This window comes from Aptenodytes patagonicus, chromosome 5, assembly GCF_965638725.1.
Source record: "Aptenodytes patagonicus chromosome 5, bAptPat1.pri.cur, whole genome shotgun sequence".
In the NCBI taxonomy this organism is placed as follows: domain Eukaryota; kingdom Metazoa; phylum Chordata; class Aves; order Sphenisciformes; family Spheniscidae; genus Aptenodytes; species Aptenodytes patagonicus.
In genome coordinates this window covers 68183953-68201609 of record NC_134953.1, presented here as the reverse complement: position 1 = coordinate 68201609, position 17657 = coordinate 68183953, and the positions used below count along the sequence as shown (strand labels likewise).

Here is a 17657-nt window from a genome sequence, read left to right as displayed (position 1 = left end):
AAGCACCAAATTAAAATGTTTTCCTTATATTTGGCTACATATATTTTAGAAACAATAAATCATTTTAAAAATACTCCATTTCTGAAGTTGAAATGTACACTCATGTACACTCATGTACACTCATCCCCAACATATTTACAGAAAAAGCAGAGCAAGTTGAGCAAAGTTTAAACGCATAATAAAAATGGCAAACTTTCTGAGAAAATGAATGCCTTTTAGTTATAGCAGCTACTTTTAGTGAACTGAGAAACTTCTAAACAGGCAAGCAAGACCTCCAAGGGCATCCTGAGAACATCTACTCCCAACTCGCGGCTCAAACAACAACTCACAGGCCAATATCTTTTTCTGAAATGTTCAGCAAAATCCTCTTTTGTAAAGAAATATGATTAAAGCTACACCAACGTTTTTAAAGTGTGGTTATAGTCTGAGAAGTTAGTGTGTAAAAATCACACCCTCTCATTCAGTAGACCTAGTTCCCCTGTTTTGATTCAGAGTCAGATCCGCTTGCCTTACTGGCTAAAATAACTTTTTACAACTTTCTAAATTCCTACTAGTACTGTGAAACCAATTCAGTTCTGGGAAGGGGAACCAGCTCGTACATCTGCAAAAGGATTATTACCTAAATCAACACATACAATGTCTATTTTTGTGATGGAGGAGCCGAAAAGAGCCTGACTTATTTTCTGGATGCTAGTCAGAAAATTTTATTTTTATTTATGAAAAGAGCAGATCTGGACTAACAGGTAAGACAAGGTCTACGCATCACACTCTGAAAGTCACATTTTAGAGAAAAAAGATATATCCAACATCTTTCCATGGCATTCCTCAAAATATCACTTGAATGCAAAGGAAACTTAGTAACAAAAGTTTGCTAATAGTGAAAACTACTGATTTTTCCAACACGGGAACACCACCAAAGCTAATACATGTATATTCATCCTGTAGACAGCTGAGCACGGCAAAGAGTTTCTGCTCCCTCGTCTGCCCTGAGTTGCTCCTCAGGATTTTCCTGCCGAGTTGGGTTATTGCACCCCTCCCTTCCCTGCCAGTGGCACTGCTTGTGGGGACCACGCCCTAATGCAAAGTAAAAAGAACCAAGTTATCAAAGTCCTCCTGTTTAATCTATTAAAAGTAATGCAACTCATTTTGACACGTGGCTTATGAAGTACTCAATCATACATCCAGCTGGGGGCAAGCTGGAGGTGGTGGCCCCCTTCACCAGCACAGCTGGATCTAGAAGAGGACACCTGCCCATGATCTAGTTTAGGATGCTTTACACAGTGGAGCATCTGCCTATACCTGCGTCATTCCCAGCCTCTCTCGTGGAAGTAGATTTTAAAAGAAAAAAAACAAAAGAACGACCATAGGAGTGGCAGAGTATTTCAGAGATGCCAATTTTCCAAGAAGGGCAGTTTCAGAGAACAGAAACACTAAGGAAGTTGCAGTGTGTTTATACATGATCCACTTATTTAAAACAAATTATCAGCAGAAAAAAAGGCAATATCCCAAGGCAACAGAAAGGAAATCAAGTGTATCAAAGCTATTCCTGAACTCCCATTACCTACCCACTTGGCAGCGCTGACTTAAAATTATACTACACCATTCATTTTTACTCTCATGATGCAAAGGGAAAAGGAAGAAAAAAACTCCCCCATCTTACCCCCCTCTTTTTATTAAAATATCTTAAAAACAGATCTGTATTGTTACTTCAAGGTTACTAATGTTAGTAGTGTATATATTTATAGATGAGGTATATCTTTCTGTCTGAAGCACATGAGGTAATAAGTAGCTGGAATTGTCATGGTGATTTATTAACATATTCTCTAGGAGAAGCCCTGCACCTGCGTCTGTGCAGACAGAACACCCACGAAGGCTGAACTCACCCTTACACAGCCCACAAGATCTTAAAAGGAAATGCTCCAAATTTAGACCTGCTCCAACAGGTGTCTTTTACTGTCTCACTTTGCATGACCATAAATATCAGAGGTGGAGCAAAAAAGCTCCCTGTCCATTGTAATTGTGCTTTGAAAACAAATACCTTTGCCCCCTCCAAAAGCAAAGGTGGCAGCTATGGAATTCTCATCATTTCCTCACTCCTTCATCCTGCCAAGACCCAAGTCAGAAAGATGTCACCAGCAAAACCAGGCTCCAGGGATGAGCACATAACTTTATTTTTTTTTCCTCTTCAAAGGGCCATAAGTTGGCTCCGAAACTTCCCCAAACTGTATTTCTTTCATTCTAGTATGTCATCTTGCAGCTATTTGCCAAAGTGAATGACATGCACAGGCTGTTCATGGCTTTTTATAAGATCTCATTACCCAAACAGGGAACCATTTCCTTGAAAATGCTTTCCCCAGCAGCATTAGTCTCTCTAGGCACCACCAATAAATTTGTCTCCTGGCCCATCCTGATGCACACCAAAACGTGCCTGGATGGATGTATTTGATACTGTTTTGCGCTTGTTTACTGAAGGGAGGATGCTACCTGTGGGACTTGTCATCAGGGTGATTAACAGCATAGGGGAAGGGGGGAAAAAAAAAAGGACAATTTTAACGGCTGAATAGAAAGCTTTGCCAGATTTGCTCTGGCAAGCAAAAGAGCAAAATTCAGACTCTTCTGTGGTGTAACAAGGACAGGCAATCTCAAAACCAAAATCACTATCCACAACTCACAAAACCCCAAAACAAATCAAAACAACAAATCTGGAAAAGAAATCCTAACCAAACTGAGAAAGAGAATAACAGGTTACACATGAACTTAGAAATCCTATTAAAATGTTTCATTCTGTAACACTTCCGTTATTACAAAATGTCTGAGTCAAGAGCAAATAAATATTTAATACTCAACAGGTACTCAGGAGAATGTGTGTTTTCCCCTGTCCCTCCCCACCAGCTGCTCTTTTATGGCAGGAAAGTGAAGAGCGTGAAATCCAATGATAGGAAGAAGGCAAAGGTCAGGAAAAAGGTTTTTCTTCAAGGATTTAAATTAGCGTTCTACAGCTTTGGATGTTTTGTCAACACAACTTCCCTCCTGTGAGGCGGGGAAGCCAAAGGTCCTTTGAACCATTTCTGTATGGGATCTAGATTTTTACCAGTAACAAGATTCCTAGCTTTAAAGAAAAGTTCATCTTCCCTCTTCCCATCCCTTTCACCACTCCCTCCCTGTCCCTCCTTCCCCTCCCCTCCTTAAAAAGGGAGAGAAAAAAGAAAATAGAAGAAGAAAAGGATCTTTAGAGCAAAACAAGCACTGAAGGAGTTCTAGAGTTCATGTAACAAGACCACCATAGCCCTTCAAAGGGACCATTAAAAGCAAAACAAACAAAAGCAACACTCTCAAGATGTCTATTGTATTTTACAGAGGAACGAATGAGTGTACTGGAAATTCTCCCATCTTGCCACAAAGTCTGTTATTTCATCAAAACAAAGTCCAGAGATCAAGAAACGGCCAATATGGTAGCTGAAAGTCAGTCACTTCAAGTGATCCATGAAGAAAAACAAGATTGGGCTTGCTCTTTTTTTTTTCTTCCCCTCTCCTTGCTTTACTATGATGTGTTAAAAAAAAGACTTCAAAGATTGTTTTAAGCATCGCTTTTGTTTCTCACACGAGAAAGTCAGGGTTTGAGCAGGTCTAGACAACACAGTGGTTAAAACATCATTAGCTGCCAACACTTTGTCTTCCTAGAGCTCCCACAGTTGTTGCTACCCTGGAATTGCCTCATTTGAAAGTATTTGGCAATTTCCATATACTATTTTGCTTCCCTCAGAGCTGCTCCAAGATGGCCCCTGTAAAACAGAGAGAGTGCATGAGCATCTACAGCAGGCAGTTTCAGATGTCAGAGGGTCACCCAGGTGGATACTGGCTCAATGCTTCTGCCTGATGCTTGAGAGCATCTTTTTCTTAATTTTTTTTTCTTCTTTTCAATACTTCGCAGATCTCTCTTTGTGCTTCTAGACTATCCTATCATCTGTGGGCTTTACTTGGAGGGTTGTTAACACTTTACATTAGCTTTGAGAGCTGTGCATGTGGAAATGTAAGAAAGACAGGGAGACATACAAATTTTTATCCCATCTGTATATCACCAACACTACATTTACCAAATCCCAAACAGTTACACTCAAGAAGATGTGCTGAAGACAATGTATCTGAACAGGTGTTACTGAAGGCAAAGTTTTGCCTACAGGATAAAGCCTGATTAATTTAGCTATAGAGTAACAGGAATGAGAATCCTCTGGTTAGATGAACCTGTAAAATCAGAGGTCAACTAAGATCACACATGTTACAGCAATTTCTAAGTCGCTATATCACAGCCACCCACTAGTGCTGGGAGAAAACCATAAAGACAAGCCTATCACTAACAGTAGATAACATATTTCTCCCTAGCCCAAAATAGATCTATTAGTCTTTGTTTCCTCAGAAACACAGAATGCAATAGTGCTGAATTTCCTACAGTATGCAGATCAGCTGCTGTGTATGTACAGAAGGCTTGCCTGCAGCTTGGTCCCTGCCACATCCAAGAAAAACCCAGGAGAGAGCCAGTGGGAACACGATGGGACAGGCTCTTTCCATCACGGCAGTTAACACATGGCTCACTCTTGACCACCTTCCTTCTAGGGTAATCCTTAAACTCGGGCAGAAGAGGAGTCATCTTTCCATGGGCACAGAGCACCCCCCTTCCATCTGGTAGTGGGATGTTCAAGGTAAGATTACACCTAGCTGTGGCCTACAGCACACACCCGAGGCATTTTCACAGAAGAGATTATCTGGGTGCAGACCCCAGATGTCTGCATCCTTGACTTACAAGGTCCACGTGGATGAATTTCCCAGCTCTCAGATGGCTGCCCCACAAGTGTCTAAGCTCACAGAGGTGAAAGTCTGACTGTCAGCCTGGGACAGACTACAAAGGCTGGGTCTGAAGGAGCCAGCAGAGCTTTCCACAGAAAATGTCAGACAATGTGTGTCCGAGAAAATTAAAATCACTGTACAGAAGAGCGTAAAGAGCAACAAGCCTTTCATCTTTCATTCTTCTACTAATGGATATGGATTACACTGTGCTAAGCTAGTCTGGCATATTTAATAAATTCATCCAAGTCCCCAGTGCAGTTTAATGGTGTATATAACATAGATTCTCTAATGAATCTTTTGGGGCCTGGAAACACAGCTGAGGTTTTGTGCCTTATACGCACAAGAGAGTTGTGAAATCCTGAGAGCCTTTCTCAGATACTCTGTAAATCCATCTGGGACTCAGCCAATGAGACTAGCATTTCATTTACGGACATAGGTCTACCACTTCTGAATCTAATCTGTATCTGAACTATAGCGATACTGGCTTCATTTCAAGGAGAGTTACCTTTCCACCATTCCTTTTCTTCCCCTGGAATTTTTCACAATAAAGGTATCAGACAAGCCTATCAACTTGTTGTAATGATGTAATGAATAATAAAATACCACTCCCTGAATATTGCAAAAGCTGCTTTTCCTCTTCCCTTCTCATCCTACTTTGTCTTTAACCATCACTCCTAGTCCACAGTTATTCTCCCCCATCCCAAGTTCAGTTTCCATTACAAGGACGCATAAGCTTACTTCTGAAGGATGGATCTTTTAATGACAAGTTCTTCATCCAAGTCAGCTTCATTAGCCATGAAGAGCAATCTTTTTCCAGTGTCATCCACTCCAATGAAGTCGCGCTGCTCCACTAAAGTAGAAAATCAAACACAATCATTATATAACCCTGTCTTAACGCAGGCTGGAAAGACAAACGGGACCACCAACCACCCCCAAAATATGAAATGCTAGGTTTCAGACTAACCCAGCAAATCAATGAATTTGCAAAAGCTATCCACAATATTTATTAACTTCTTTTCAGTCAGGGTAGCTGATAAATATCATGACATTCAAAACACTGGCCCTGCAAGCTTTTTGCATCCTTTTTATGAAGATGCCAACTACAGGTCCTGACACGCAACACTCCATCTTGAGCTGTGCTTTCCTTCTCTTTTTTTTTTTTTAATAAAAAAAAAACCTGCTACCTGAATTTACACAACAAACCCAAGGCAAGCAGAGTGTTCTTCAAAATCCAACTGCTTCTTCCTCATCATAAATCACTCCACATTAGAATTTGGTGGTCTGGAGAAGATTATGATTTCAGTTAAGACATAACTACTTTGCAACTGATCTCTCATTTCAGATAAATACTGATAGCAATAGAAAACCTAAATCACTACATAAACACACATAAAAGTATAGATTCTAAGACTCCTACCACTGATGTTTCTGGTTGGGTTAACTTGGTTTAAATATCTATTTATAAAACTGCCAACCAAGAGAATACCTAATAGTCACATATATTATTGTGGCAATTCCCATCTCCTGCAATCAGTGACTGTGCATCAACGGTGACTTTGGTCTACTGAAATGTAAAGCATTTATTTTTGAACAGTTTTCCACAACATCTGAATACAGTGACAGCAGCTTATTCTAACTTGCATTTTGTAGTACATTCCATCACTCTGGTGGCAACGTTACACTGATCTTTACAGGAACACAGGCTGTACAAGAATGCCATGGTACAGTTCTAACAAAAACCTCTTTTCTCCCACTAAATACTATTATTTTGGGCCCAACTGGCAAATATTCAATCTCTTAAGTTCTAAATCTTTAACCACATTGGAGTATGCTCTACAAGTAGTTAATTCTCTACGATCTTTTCTCAGCCAAACTGTTTTTAACCCTATTTTCCCCAGTTCAGCCCTATCCCTTATTTTCCTTTTACCTGTTCCTTCAGAGTTACCATAGCAATAACCACTATCAAAATAACAGTCAAATCTATGCAGCTATTGAAAGTTCTCCTACTGGAAGCCTTTGATCCAAGTAATCAAGCATACCCTTTTCAAAAATGGCCCCCATCCCCTCTCAGAAATGAATCATGCAGCAAAGAAGTACAAAAATAGACCTGAACATGTAACACAATTACAAATTAAGTACAATTAGGATAAAACTCGCTTGCTGTGAAAACTCAGAAATAAGTCTTGAAAGCAGTGCCAATTCTCATGCTAGGGAGGGCGATGAAGTTTGAGAGTAGGGGCTAACCAACCATCGCCACTGCCACCTAACCGGGGTCTTCTGACAGGCTAGAAACACAACAGTGACAGATTTTCCTCCATCAAGGTACCAACATTTCTCTCAAAGTTCAGGTTGTGGCTGCCTACCTCCTGACCATTCCTACAGTAGCATATTACACTGTTATCACAAAGCTCTATGCAATAAGAAAAAGGGAAAAAGAAAACTTGATGAAAATGGGACCAGGTACATGACTGCCACCAAACCAGTTTCTCTTGCTTGTGTCATAGGTAAGAAACAGACAGTGAAACCACGTGAGAGCACTGTATTTTCTTCAGTAGCGGATGCCAGGTCAGGTTAGGTTTTTCTCTGTACACTGGCAATAATAGCATTACTTTTGTAATTTAGAAAAGACAAAAGTTATTACTAAAATCAATTACTCAGAGATACAAGAGTGCTGTTTCAAGTCACACTAGCGTTACTTAGTGAGGAAAAAATAAATGGAAGAATGAATACATAACTAGTTTATAAAATCCCTGCAAGGAAAGTATGAGAAAAATGTTAAAGCTGCAGTGATGGTAACTAAAAAATCGTTTAAAGTATAAAAATGGAATGCAGGATGTGTTTTGTCTCCTCACAATAGATAAATAGGGATTTGACACAGCTGTTGCAATTTATTAATTACCTTAGAAATTAGATCCCCATCAATTTTGAGGGCTTTAATGACCTAAAGAAATCATGACATCACAAGAGAATGGAAGTTGAGCAATTCAGTGATGAGAAGAAATAATTTTCAGTCAGATTTTCTAAAATGCTTTTTAATCAAACATAATTAATTGACATTTGGGAAAAAGACACCTTTGTTAAAGATTCAGTATCCACACCCTTTCAATTAAAGGGAGAGAATTCACACGATGCAGCCTGCAAGACCACCAAGAGGTCTTCTGGCAGACACAGGGAATACCAGTGATGACATGCCTGCTGCTTTCAAGACAAGAAAAACAAGCAGGAAAGAGTCACCATCCCCATCTTTTCTGCCTTTCTTTATACACAGAAAGGTTCAGACACTTTTTTCCACTCAATTCCTTGCAGGTCATCTTTAAGCACATGGCTCCATTCTGGGTGTCTGAATTCCTGACACACTCTGTTTATTTGGGTTACTACCATTCACTAGCACTCTGGTTTTTATTTTTGTGGGGGTTTTTTTGTTTGTTTGGTTTTTAATTGCCATGCCTCTTATTGATCAATTAAAAAAGCCAATGAGATGATTATTGTCAATATATGATCCCCAAATACAAAAGCCAATGAACTTCACTCTGTAATGTGCAGCTGAGTTACGTCAAGCATTTCAGGAAACCATCCGTATGAATTTATAGCTGCTTAACACTTCAATTCATGCTAATTTAAAAACTGTTCCTTGTATCACAGTTCTTGAATGTTCAATAATATCCCGAAAGCAACAACTTTGTATCGGATTCCATGACATATGTGAAATAAGAGTCTTGTTGCTCCTTCTCAGAAAATGAATGAATTTGTAGGAACAGTGAAACAATAAATAAAGCTGCAAATGTATCTAGTGGCTCGTCAGGACTAAGGACCCATTTCCTAATACTAACACTTGAACAGTACAGTGCAAATACATAGAAACATGTACGTGTCATGATTTAGAGAAGGAGCTAATAGTGCGACATACTATGAAAAGCTGCCTGACACATTCCATGTTAATATCTTGTCTTCAGTTGGTTATAAGTTTCATCAAATTTTAACTGTTTGGGATGAAATTTCCAATGCCAGGTGCCTGCCTTAAGAGGAACATTTGGAAAACTTCAGCAAAAGCAGTTCAACTGCTTCTAAGGCTAAAGAAAAAAAAAGTGTTTAGCTTAAGCTTAAACGGTTGTGGCCCTTCCCTTGAAAAGCTCTGGTATTCTGGTTCTTCAGAGAAGCAGCATGACATTCAGTAAGCACTGCTGACCCATGTATCAGGAGTGTACTTTTTGCCATTTGACTCCATTATAAATCTTTGAAAAACTGCAGTTTCACGTGCTCTTTTCAAGACTTCTATTTTTGCTGCAAAAATTTCTGCATATTTTATTCTCAAGAAAAGGTTGTTTCAATTCCTCAGCTCCTAGAACTGATCAAATAGCAGGTGCCATCTAAGGTCTTAAGTACCATCAGGTGGTACAAGCAAAGCACACAAGCTAGGAGGCTCCACAGCCATGCTGTGATGACTGCTCCAGGGAAAAGAGCTTGATCTGTTGTGGTTTTGCAACCTGTTTTTTACAAGGAAATAAAACTTACAAGCTCACAAGGGTGAGGGGAAAGACAAGCATGAAAACGAGGACTCTGCAAGATGGGCTGGAAGAGAGAGAAAGTAGTCCCTGAAAACTGGAAATTGGGATTGTCTGTAAAACGACACTGGACCACAGAGAAAGGAATCAGAAGAGAAGAAGAAAGGTGATTATAGGCAGATAAATGAAGCAGGTCAAGATGAGAAGTCAGAATTGGAACAGGGGATGGGACTGGTAGTGAAAGAAAAGAGTAATATATGAGAAAGAGAAGCTGTACTCTTGACAAGGATCCTTGAAGGAGGAGACTAAGCAAAGAGAACAAGAATGGAGACTGGTGGTGGCAAGAAGCCAGCATGGGAAAAGAGAGAGGGATGAGCTAGGATGATGTTGACAGCAATAGGGTGCATTCAATCAAGCAGGAATGAAATGTAGGAGGGTCCAGTGCTCCCTAAAATGTACTGATCCTCTCCAGAACCTGGAGAGGAACACGAAATTCCTCAGTCTCGGCACTCCCCTGCTTTTAGCAAATGACCAAAAAAAGTCTGGTAGGGTACATGTCTCATCCAAGGCAGTTCATAGAAAACAACTTACTAGAGCTATCCATGACAGCTCAAGTAGAGTAGCTTTGAGTGCAAGACCTTAGCATCTAGCCCCACAGAAAAACACTGTGGGTGTCAAACACTTCCACATGATGGCATTTTAGTGTTTTCAAGTCTGGTCTTTTACACATCTGAGAAATCACACACAAATTTTAACAAGTCGTGTAGGAAGAGTAATGCTACAAAGTCAAGCACACAGAGATTAAAAAACAAGCAAATTAAGAATGCATGTGCAACCTGATGTGTTTACATTTGCGAAAAGTCTTCAGATGATCTTGTTTATCCTCATAGACCTCCTCACCCCCGTCCTGCGTGCTCAGAGCTCACATACTGGGCAGCTCTATGATGTTTAACCATAGACCCGTTAGTTTATAAATCCTGAGTGCTCAGCTCTGTGGCTGTAGTAGTGCTCTTGACAATGTTTTATGTGCCATTATCACTTAGATTGCCTTTTCAAAAATAGGGGGTTTAGAGCTGTTTGAGTGTCCAAGTCTTAAATGCTTTCAGCTCTACTGTCCTTATGCTTTGCTCCAGAAAAATCTTTTCATGCAGAGTCTAAGCAGCTTTCTTTTAAAAAACACATTTCCTCCACTTTCAGACACACACGTAGTCCAACTGTTGGCTTGCATTTCACTCCTCTCTCAAACAGTTTGAAGCTACGCTTTCTTATTTGTATTACTAGTGCCTCTGAGCTTTAATCATGGACCAGAACCCACTAAGCTGGCAATAATCAAGCCTCAGCAATTTAACAGATATCATTAAAAGAAAATGAGAGGTATGGTATGGGAACACCTGTATGGTATTTAGTACTTTTAGCATATAAGTAAAATGGGGATAGTAGCCCTGCCCTGCCTTACAGCAGTGTTGTGAGAATAGATACATTAAAGATTACAAGGCACTAACTAAGATATTATGGTAAGAGGGACAAGATAAGCATCTAACCAAGTCCTTGAAATCAGTGGGAGTTTTGCCTAGCAAAAGGCTCCTGGATGTGATCTCAGAAGAGTAATTCAGTACATACCATGAGAGGGGAGAATTTCTAGAAGTATTTGTTACCCATCTAACGCTGGTCCCTACAGTCAATGGTAAAATTCCCAGCTATAATCTGGCTGATGCTTAGTGCTCTTGAAAAACCTAACGGTTTTAATGTTCACATGTAACAAAAATTTAGGGTTTGATCCAAAACTCACTGAAGTCACCTGGAGCTTTTCCCTTAACTCTTGTGAGCTTTGGATCAGAGCCTGCAAGATTACACGAGTCTAATACTTAACTCTGAGCTGGAAAAAACCAAGTCACACCCCCACCAGGGAATATGAGGAAAAATAGGGTATCTGTACCTTTTTCATTTCTTTCGCTCTGGGATTGATAACTAAACATATCATACATACCAGTGGTTTCTCTATAATTTATTAACAAATAAATATATGTATTCCTATCTACATACCTGGCTTTTTTTTCCCTTTCTGTCCTGGTACCACTTCTGTGGGTTCATGAGTTTTCTTCATCAACATGGAGAGAGTAGCATCATGTGTCCGAAAGAGATCCACAACTTTATATAAATCAACATCTGTGATCAGATCGCAGCTCAACACCAAGACATCAGTCTGTCAAACAAGGGGGAAAAAAAAAAACCAAACCCTTCAGAGATACAAATGGCCACATATGGATTAGCATTTGAGGACTCAACAACAAATACACCCATAACTTTTTTTCTTTTCTTTTTTTTTTTTTTAATTTAAAAAACACAGGGTCTGCCATATTCTGCCAAAAGTAGTTACTGGTTTTTACTAGTTCACTCTTCTTGAGTCCAGCTGTTACTGAATTAGTTATTTGGTTAATATTTATCCAGCTCTGGACCATGAAGAATATGTGACCATCTAAACTGCCATCATCTGCTCCCAAGGGAAGGAACCAGGACACAGAAGCCATGGCTTTCAAGGCTGCCATGAATTTTTGTAGTATTTACAACAGCTACTTTTAGTTACATAATGATGTAGAAAAGAAATCTTTCTGAAGAAATCTTTTTTAGCTGACTTTGCATCTGGCTACAAACCACTGGAAAAGATATTTAAACTATGTTATTTTATTGGGGGAAAAAAAAAGCAAAGACTATCTAGGATGTGATTTACTCGGTAATTGCACTGCGATGGTGGGCTCAGTTTAGAAATACATTTCCTAAAACCAGCAATACCCCATATAAAAAAAAAATGAGGAAGTTAGGTCCTATTTAATAACAGGCTTGTATTTAATTTTGATCCCAAAGGATTCCGAAGTGCCTTACAAAATATTTAAGAGAACTGCTGCATGTATCACAGAAACATTGTCACATAATGAGATATAGCAGCTTCATTAACCGTGCACACTATCAATATACTCTGGCTAAAAACTCTTACTTCGAAACAATTTTCTGTATTTCACATGGGTTGTGGAATATACTGCCAAAAATCTACTAGTTCACAATTATCTTCATTTAAACTAATCCTAACATAATATTTGTGCAGCATGGCCTACAGAAAAGTAGCAAGTTTCCACTTTATTTTTTGTTAATGATCAACCTTCTAAACGTGTCTCAGGAAGATAGTGTTTCTTTCTTGACATTTACCATTTTCACTTTCTGTGCTACCATTTACTATGGTAAGCCTCCCTGCAGAGCGTGGCATGGCTTCCTAGTTTTGTCTTTTTAAAAGACATTATTTAGTAATAAGGGCACCAGAAAATACTTGGTAAAATCTGAGTCAATTAACTCATGGAGAATCAGTAATTCTATTTTTACTTTTGAAAACTATCTTGGTTCAAAGCAAACTAGTTCAGCATTGACCTTTTATTACAGAAAGGTTCATTATAGAAAGATTTGCTTTGTGGACTTTACCTAATACTAGGAGATTCCACATTGTAGGCGAGACTAACTGAGGTCTGGTATTTATGTTATTTGACAGGTTCTCCTCCAAACGCTAGGCGGTTTCATGTGTTTACCAATAAGTCATTGGAATTCATCATGTCACAAACTGTTAGAGCTGCTGATTTGGCACGCTGTGCAAAAGGTCAAGCTCTTCAATTTTCATTTGATTTCTCCCCACTTTACTGCGAAACACCTGGCTGCTTTACAGGAAGGAACAATGTGCAGGTTGAGAATTTTACACATTCAAAACCTGACTTGCATCTCCCCTTTTAACATATTTTAAAAAAGTGTATTTTATATTACAGTTTTGCCCAGGAGAAGTGCTTTAATTATCACTTCTCTAAAACAAACAACATGCATACATTGGAAAAAAACCCCAAAACAACCCAAACCACTAAATCAAGCTGCCTAGCACTCCGGAGCAGCCCTGCTCCAACATTCCAGTGTGTACAAAGAAGTAAGAAAAAAATTCAACTTGGTATGGAAGTAAATCTCCCACTTCATAACTGTAAATACTGAAGAAACAAACATTAAAACTTGGAAAATCCTGCAAAATTTTCAGATATTCCATTTTTACAAGAGCACAAATGAGTTACAGTATTTGCAGAAAAGGCCAAAAGGTATCCAAGGCCCATATAAATAGACCTGTACTTTTCAAACTCAGTTTGTAGAAGGAAGAGATGGCTGGCTTCAAATCTAAATGCATTCACTCCGGAGGTAAAAATAAGAAATAATAATAAAAAGAGACAGACACACCAATGGACTTATCCTAAGAAACAAGTATCTGGACTTTTAAAACAAACCTTGTAATTATTTCACATTTTACTAAATGCTTTAATCTGTCACTATAGCAAAAACCCAACAAGCATTTCATAGTTGTGAACAGGCTCCTGGGTTTTTTCTCCTCACTATAGGACAAGCTTTTTGCAAAAATTAAATGCAAGACCCCTGAGGAGCATACGGGAACATAACCACCAAATGTCTGGTTGCCATCTGTTCTACCCATTTACTCTCCCAATATGTAAATAAACGTCAGTGAGCATAGGGACCAGTGAAACACACAGTTGCTCTGTAAAGCCCACATTTCTCCCTCTCCTCCTGATGAGCAGAGCAGTGGCCTCAGAAGCACGCTGAGAATACACCATGAAAGGCTCTTTTGGGACTTGACAGCCTCCCCTTTGAAACATCACCCCCCTCATAAATAAAGCCCTCACTGTCTAATGGATGCACTTTTTTCCCAGTGTACAACTCCTGAACGAATAAACTAATGGCTGAATGAAAAAATAAACTATCCTAGAACCCTAGCAGAAGTGTGTGTTTTTCTTTACGTTTTTAGGGTGGGTGTAGAAGAAAGAAAATAAATGGTAGAACTTGTGGGTTTTTTACATATATACATGCCAAATAAATACAGTGCACCTTTCCCAATGAGCCACTGATACAAAGAAGTACGTACTTACTACATGCACTCATGTGCTAACAAGGGGTATGTGAACATACTTGACTTCATGAATTATGCAAACACCTAAGTACACACACACATACATCTCTTAATGAAATACATGTAACAATGATTACATCAACCCCAAACTATTATACAAACACACGATAAGAATCAACATGAACTGATTAAAAAAACCCAGCAAGCACACACCTCAAGCAGAACCACTGCAAAGGAAGAAAAATGCATGCACAAATGCACTCTCAACACCCATTACAACCACCGGAAAGACAAGGCAAGGGTCTTAACTCAAGGAGGACCGTCTAACGGATGGGGCATGAAACAAATGCTTGGAATTTCTGGCATTATCCTGCTCTGCCAAACTTGATATGCGCCATTTTGTTTACTATTATGACACAGAGGAGCCCTCGTTGCAGATCAGGGCTCTACCACAGAAGCTGCTGTACAGACCAGACATCAAGCATAATAAAAGAGAACAGCAAATGACTTTGGGTTGGGGAATGCAAGGAAACACGGCAGTGCTACTCAGGTATCAGGATAGCAGCCCTAGCTTGCTGATAGCACAGCTCATGTTTTTTGTGAGCATCACGAGCCACAGAAAAGACAAGAAGAACATGACACTCCTTGGAAGAGTCACTTGGGCCTCAGTAAACCCATTTAACCTCAGATTTGCAATTTACACACTCAAGTTCAGAATTTAGACTCGGCTGCTGATCAGTGGAGAAAAACAAGGTCCTGCAGAGATCATCCCACCTATGATCCGAGTTTCAAGGAGTTGTTTCTCTGTCCCTGCTGACCATGGATGGAGCCCTAGGCTTCCAGTCTAGCCATCGCTGAACACAGACTGTTCAGTCAAGTCACATATGGAAACACAGCACTTAAGGCCTCCAAATCTCCGCTCTCCCTTTCTAACACTGGCTAACAGCATTTCATCATCACATGTTTCCAACCTGTGAGATGCTCAGATATTATGAGATAACTTACATACTCAATCTGGATAAATACAACACTGTAACATAAAACATCAAGAGATTTATACAAAATGGAGAAAAAAAACAATAAAGAAAAAAACTGAAAACCAACATGTCAACAATTATATTAAACCCAGCACAATATGGAAAATCTACACAAAAACAAGACCAAAAAGCAGAATGTTTCAAGAACTCAGTTCAAGACAACCGATTTAAAAATAGAAAACGTGTTTTCAATAGAACTAATTCATACCACAGATCAAAAGATGGATGCAATTATATGGTGTAATATACCAGCATAAATAAAAAGCCTTGGACTTTCTCACACCCTGCATACAAAGGCAACGCTAAAAACTCTTTTATATTCAGCAATAATTGCTGGATCCCTTCTGTTCAAACAGGAGATATCAAGGTTACCACAGATAGCTGGCAGCAAATAATGAATTTTTAGTGGTATTTACTATGCTTTTTCTATCAAGTATAGACAAGGGCAGGACCTCATAGCCCAAACTGCTGAGGGCCTCAAAAACTGCAGACTAGAAAATGAGAAAACATGTGTTGCAAGGAAATCTCTAATTTGAACAAAATCAGCCTCAAGAGAAAGAGGAAAACAAATGTCAGATTGCATTATAAACAGAAAAGCAGCAAGATATCCATGAGCAGTAGAACCAGCTCCTAACAGAACTGAAGACAGACACAACATTGACATTAAATGCAAAAAGTTTCCAACTGCACAGTATTACAGCTGAGACTTTGACACGTAAAGAAAAAAAATCAAGAGATCAGATAGACTCTGTTCCTACACTCAGCCTAAGTTAACACATGCACAAACAGAGAACTTTGCATCACTTCCTGCAGTGTCACCATACAACAGGGGAGAGAGGAACAAGTTATAATTACTGCTGGAATTAAGACTGAGAGTTTTATACACAATAGCCTGGAACTTCACCCACATGTTGCATTAACAGTGGGGTTTGTGTGTAATTCTTTTATTATTCTAAAGAGTGGAAAGGGAAAGAACAGTTTGGCTGTGGGCAAGCGTTTTGATTGCTTGTTAGCATGCTCCAGGCAAAGCCAAAGATACCTCCTAGCAATTGCATTACTCACCACTCTTCAGATCAGAAACTTACATCCAAGGCTTTACAGAATCCCTTTTAATCTCAGTCTCCATTAAGAGTCCTCCAATTTCCACACCTGTGACCTCTTTGAAGCTCTATGGCTGTTGCTGTAACTGGAGCAGGGAACCTCATTTATTTTTTGATGTCTGTAGGATCTTGTTAGCTACCAACTGAAATGGCTGCCTTTGGCTGGGAATTCCCACTCTGCTTTTGTAATGTCCTTGACAGCAAGATTCAGAAGAAAATCATGATTTAGTACTTTGTTAGCAGACACGAAGCATTTACCTACTGTGCACACATCCTGCAGCACCAAATTTGCTGTAGACCAGCACCTTCGTAACTCTAAGGATAGAGGGCAGTGGAGGCACAGGATGTCCCTCCATCTGAAATCCAGCAGTAACCTCTCCTCATTAAAAGATGGAAGAAACTTTTTTTTTTTTGAAAGACAGTGTGTAATGTGAAAGAGGCTTGCTTCTTTTTAAAAAAAAAAAAAAGAAAAACAGAAAAGTCTAATGCAGGAGCCAAGGGAGTCTCTTCTAATTTCTTGGATGGCCCTGAATTCATCAGGTGAGGATATCTTAAGGCAATGTGAATGCCTTCACATACGTAACCTGTCAGCATCACTGTTTATCTTCTCAAAGAAAGCTGGAAGAAAGATGCCAGAAGCTGGGGAGGAGACTTAACCCCGGTCCCATCATATGGCTCATCCTATGTGTTGTATCAGATGGGATCATACAATGAAAACACCATTTTAGGTTATCTTTGTATCTCAAGAGCTACCATCCAAAATCAATATTTTTTAATTTACATACATATAAGCTAGGAACAGGAAAGATATTCAAGCCCGGAAGGCATCCTGTCTCCTCCCAGGAGGAAGTCTCATTACCTATTGCTCAAACTGACACATGGGGTGGAAAAGGGTAATTTACAGTTATCAGCAACCAAAAGCAGAAGTTTAGAGATGAACACAAGTTCATAAGCTTATTAAGAATGTTTTCAAAGCAGGACTTTGATATTATGACACTGAACAGTAAACCTTCTGGTCTGGAACAAAAGCTTTGCAATCCACATTCTCCTCTGGTTCTGTCTAATGCAATTTTGTCCTACTCACACGGTACTCCAAAAATCACTTTCCCAGCTTCCTCCTCCAACCACATCACCCTTCTTCGCTGGTTCCATTTTCTGTCACATCAAGCACAAGTTGTTTACCCTCCTTTTAATAGCCTATCCCTTCCACTCGCCATTCACTTACCAAGTCTACTTCTGC

At 39.4% G+C, this 17657-nt stretch overlaps 1 protein-coding gene across 1 annotated transcript in view; it reads right to left on the bottom strand.

Annotated features, from left to right (window-relative positions):
- The window catches only part of EIF2B3 (eukaryotic translation initiation factor 2B subunit gamma), a 103228-nt gene that overhangs the window by 70368 nt on the left and 15203 nt on the right, over positions 1-17657 (bottom strand). The window contains exons 4-5 of the mRNA XM_076340328.1: positions 11388-11547; positions 5581-5692 (exon numbers count right to left, since the gene is read on the bottom strand). Of these exons, the coding sequence (XP_076196443.1) occupies positions 5581-5692; positions 11388-11547 (272 nt within the window). The remainder of the gene's footprint in view (positions 1-5580; positions 5693-11387; positions 11548-17657) is intronic.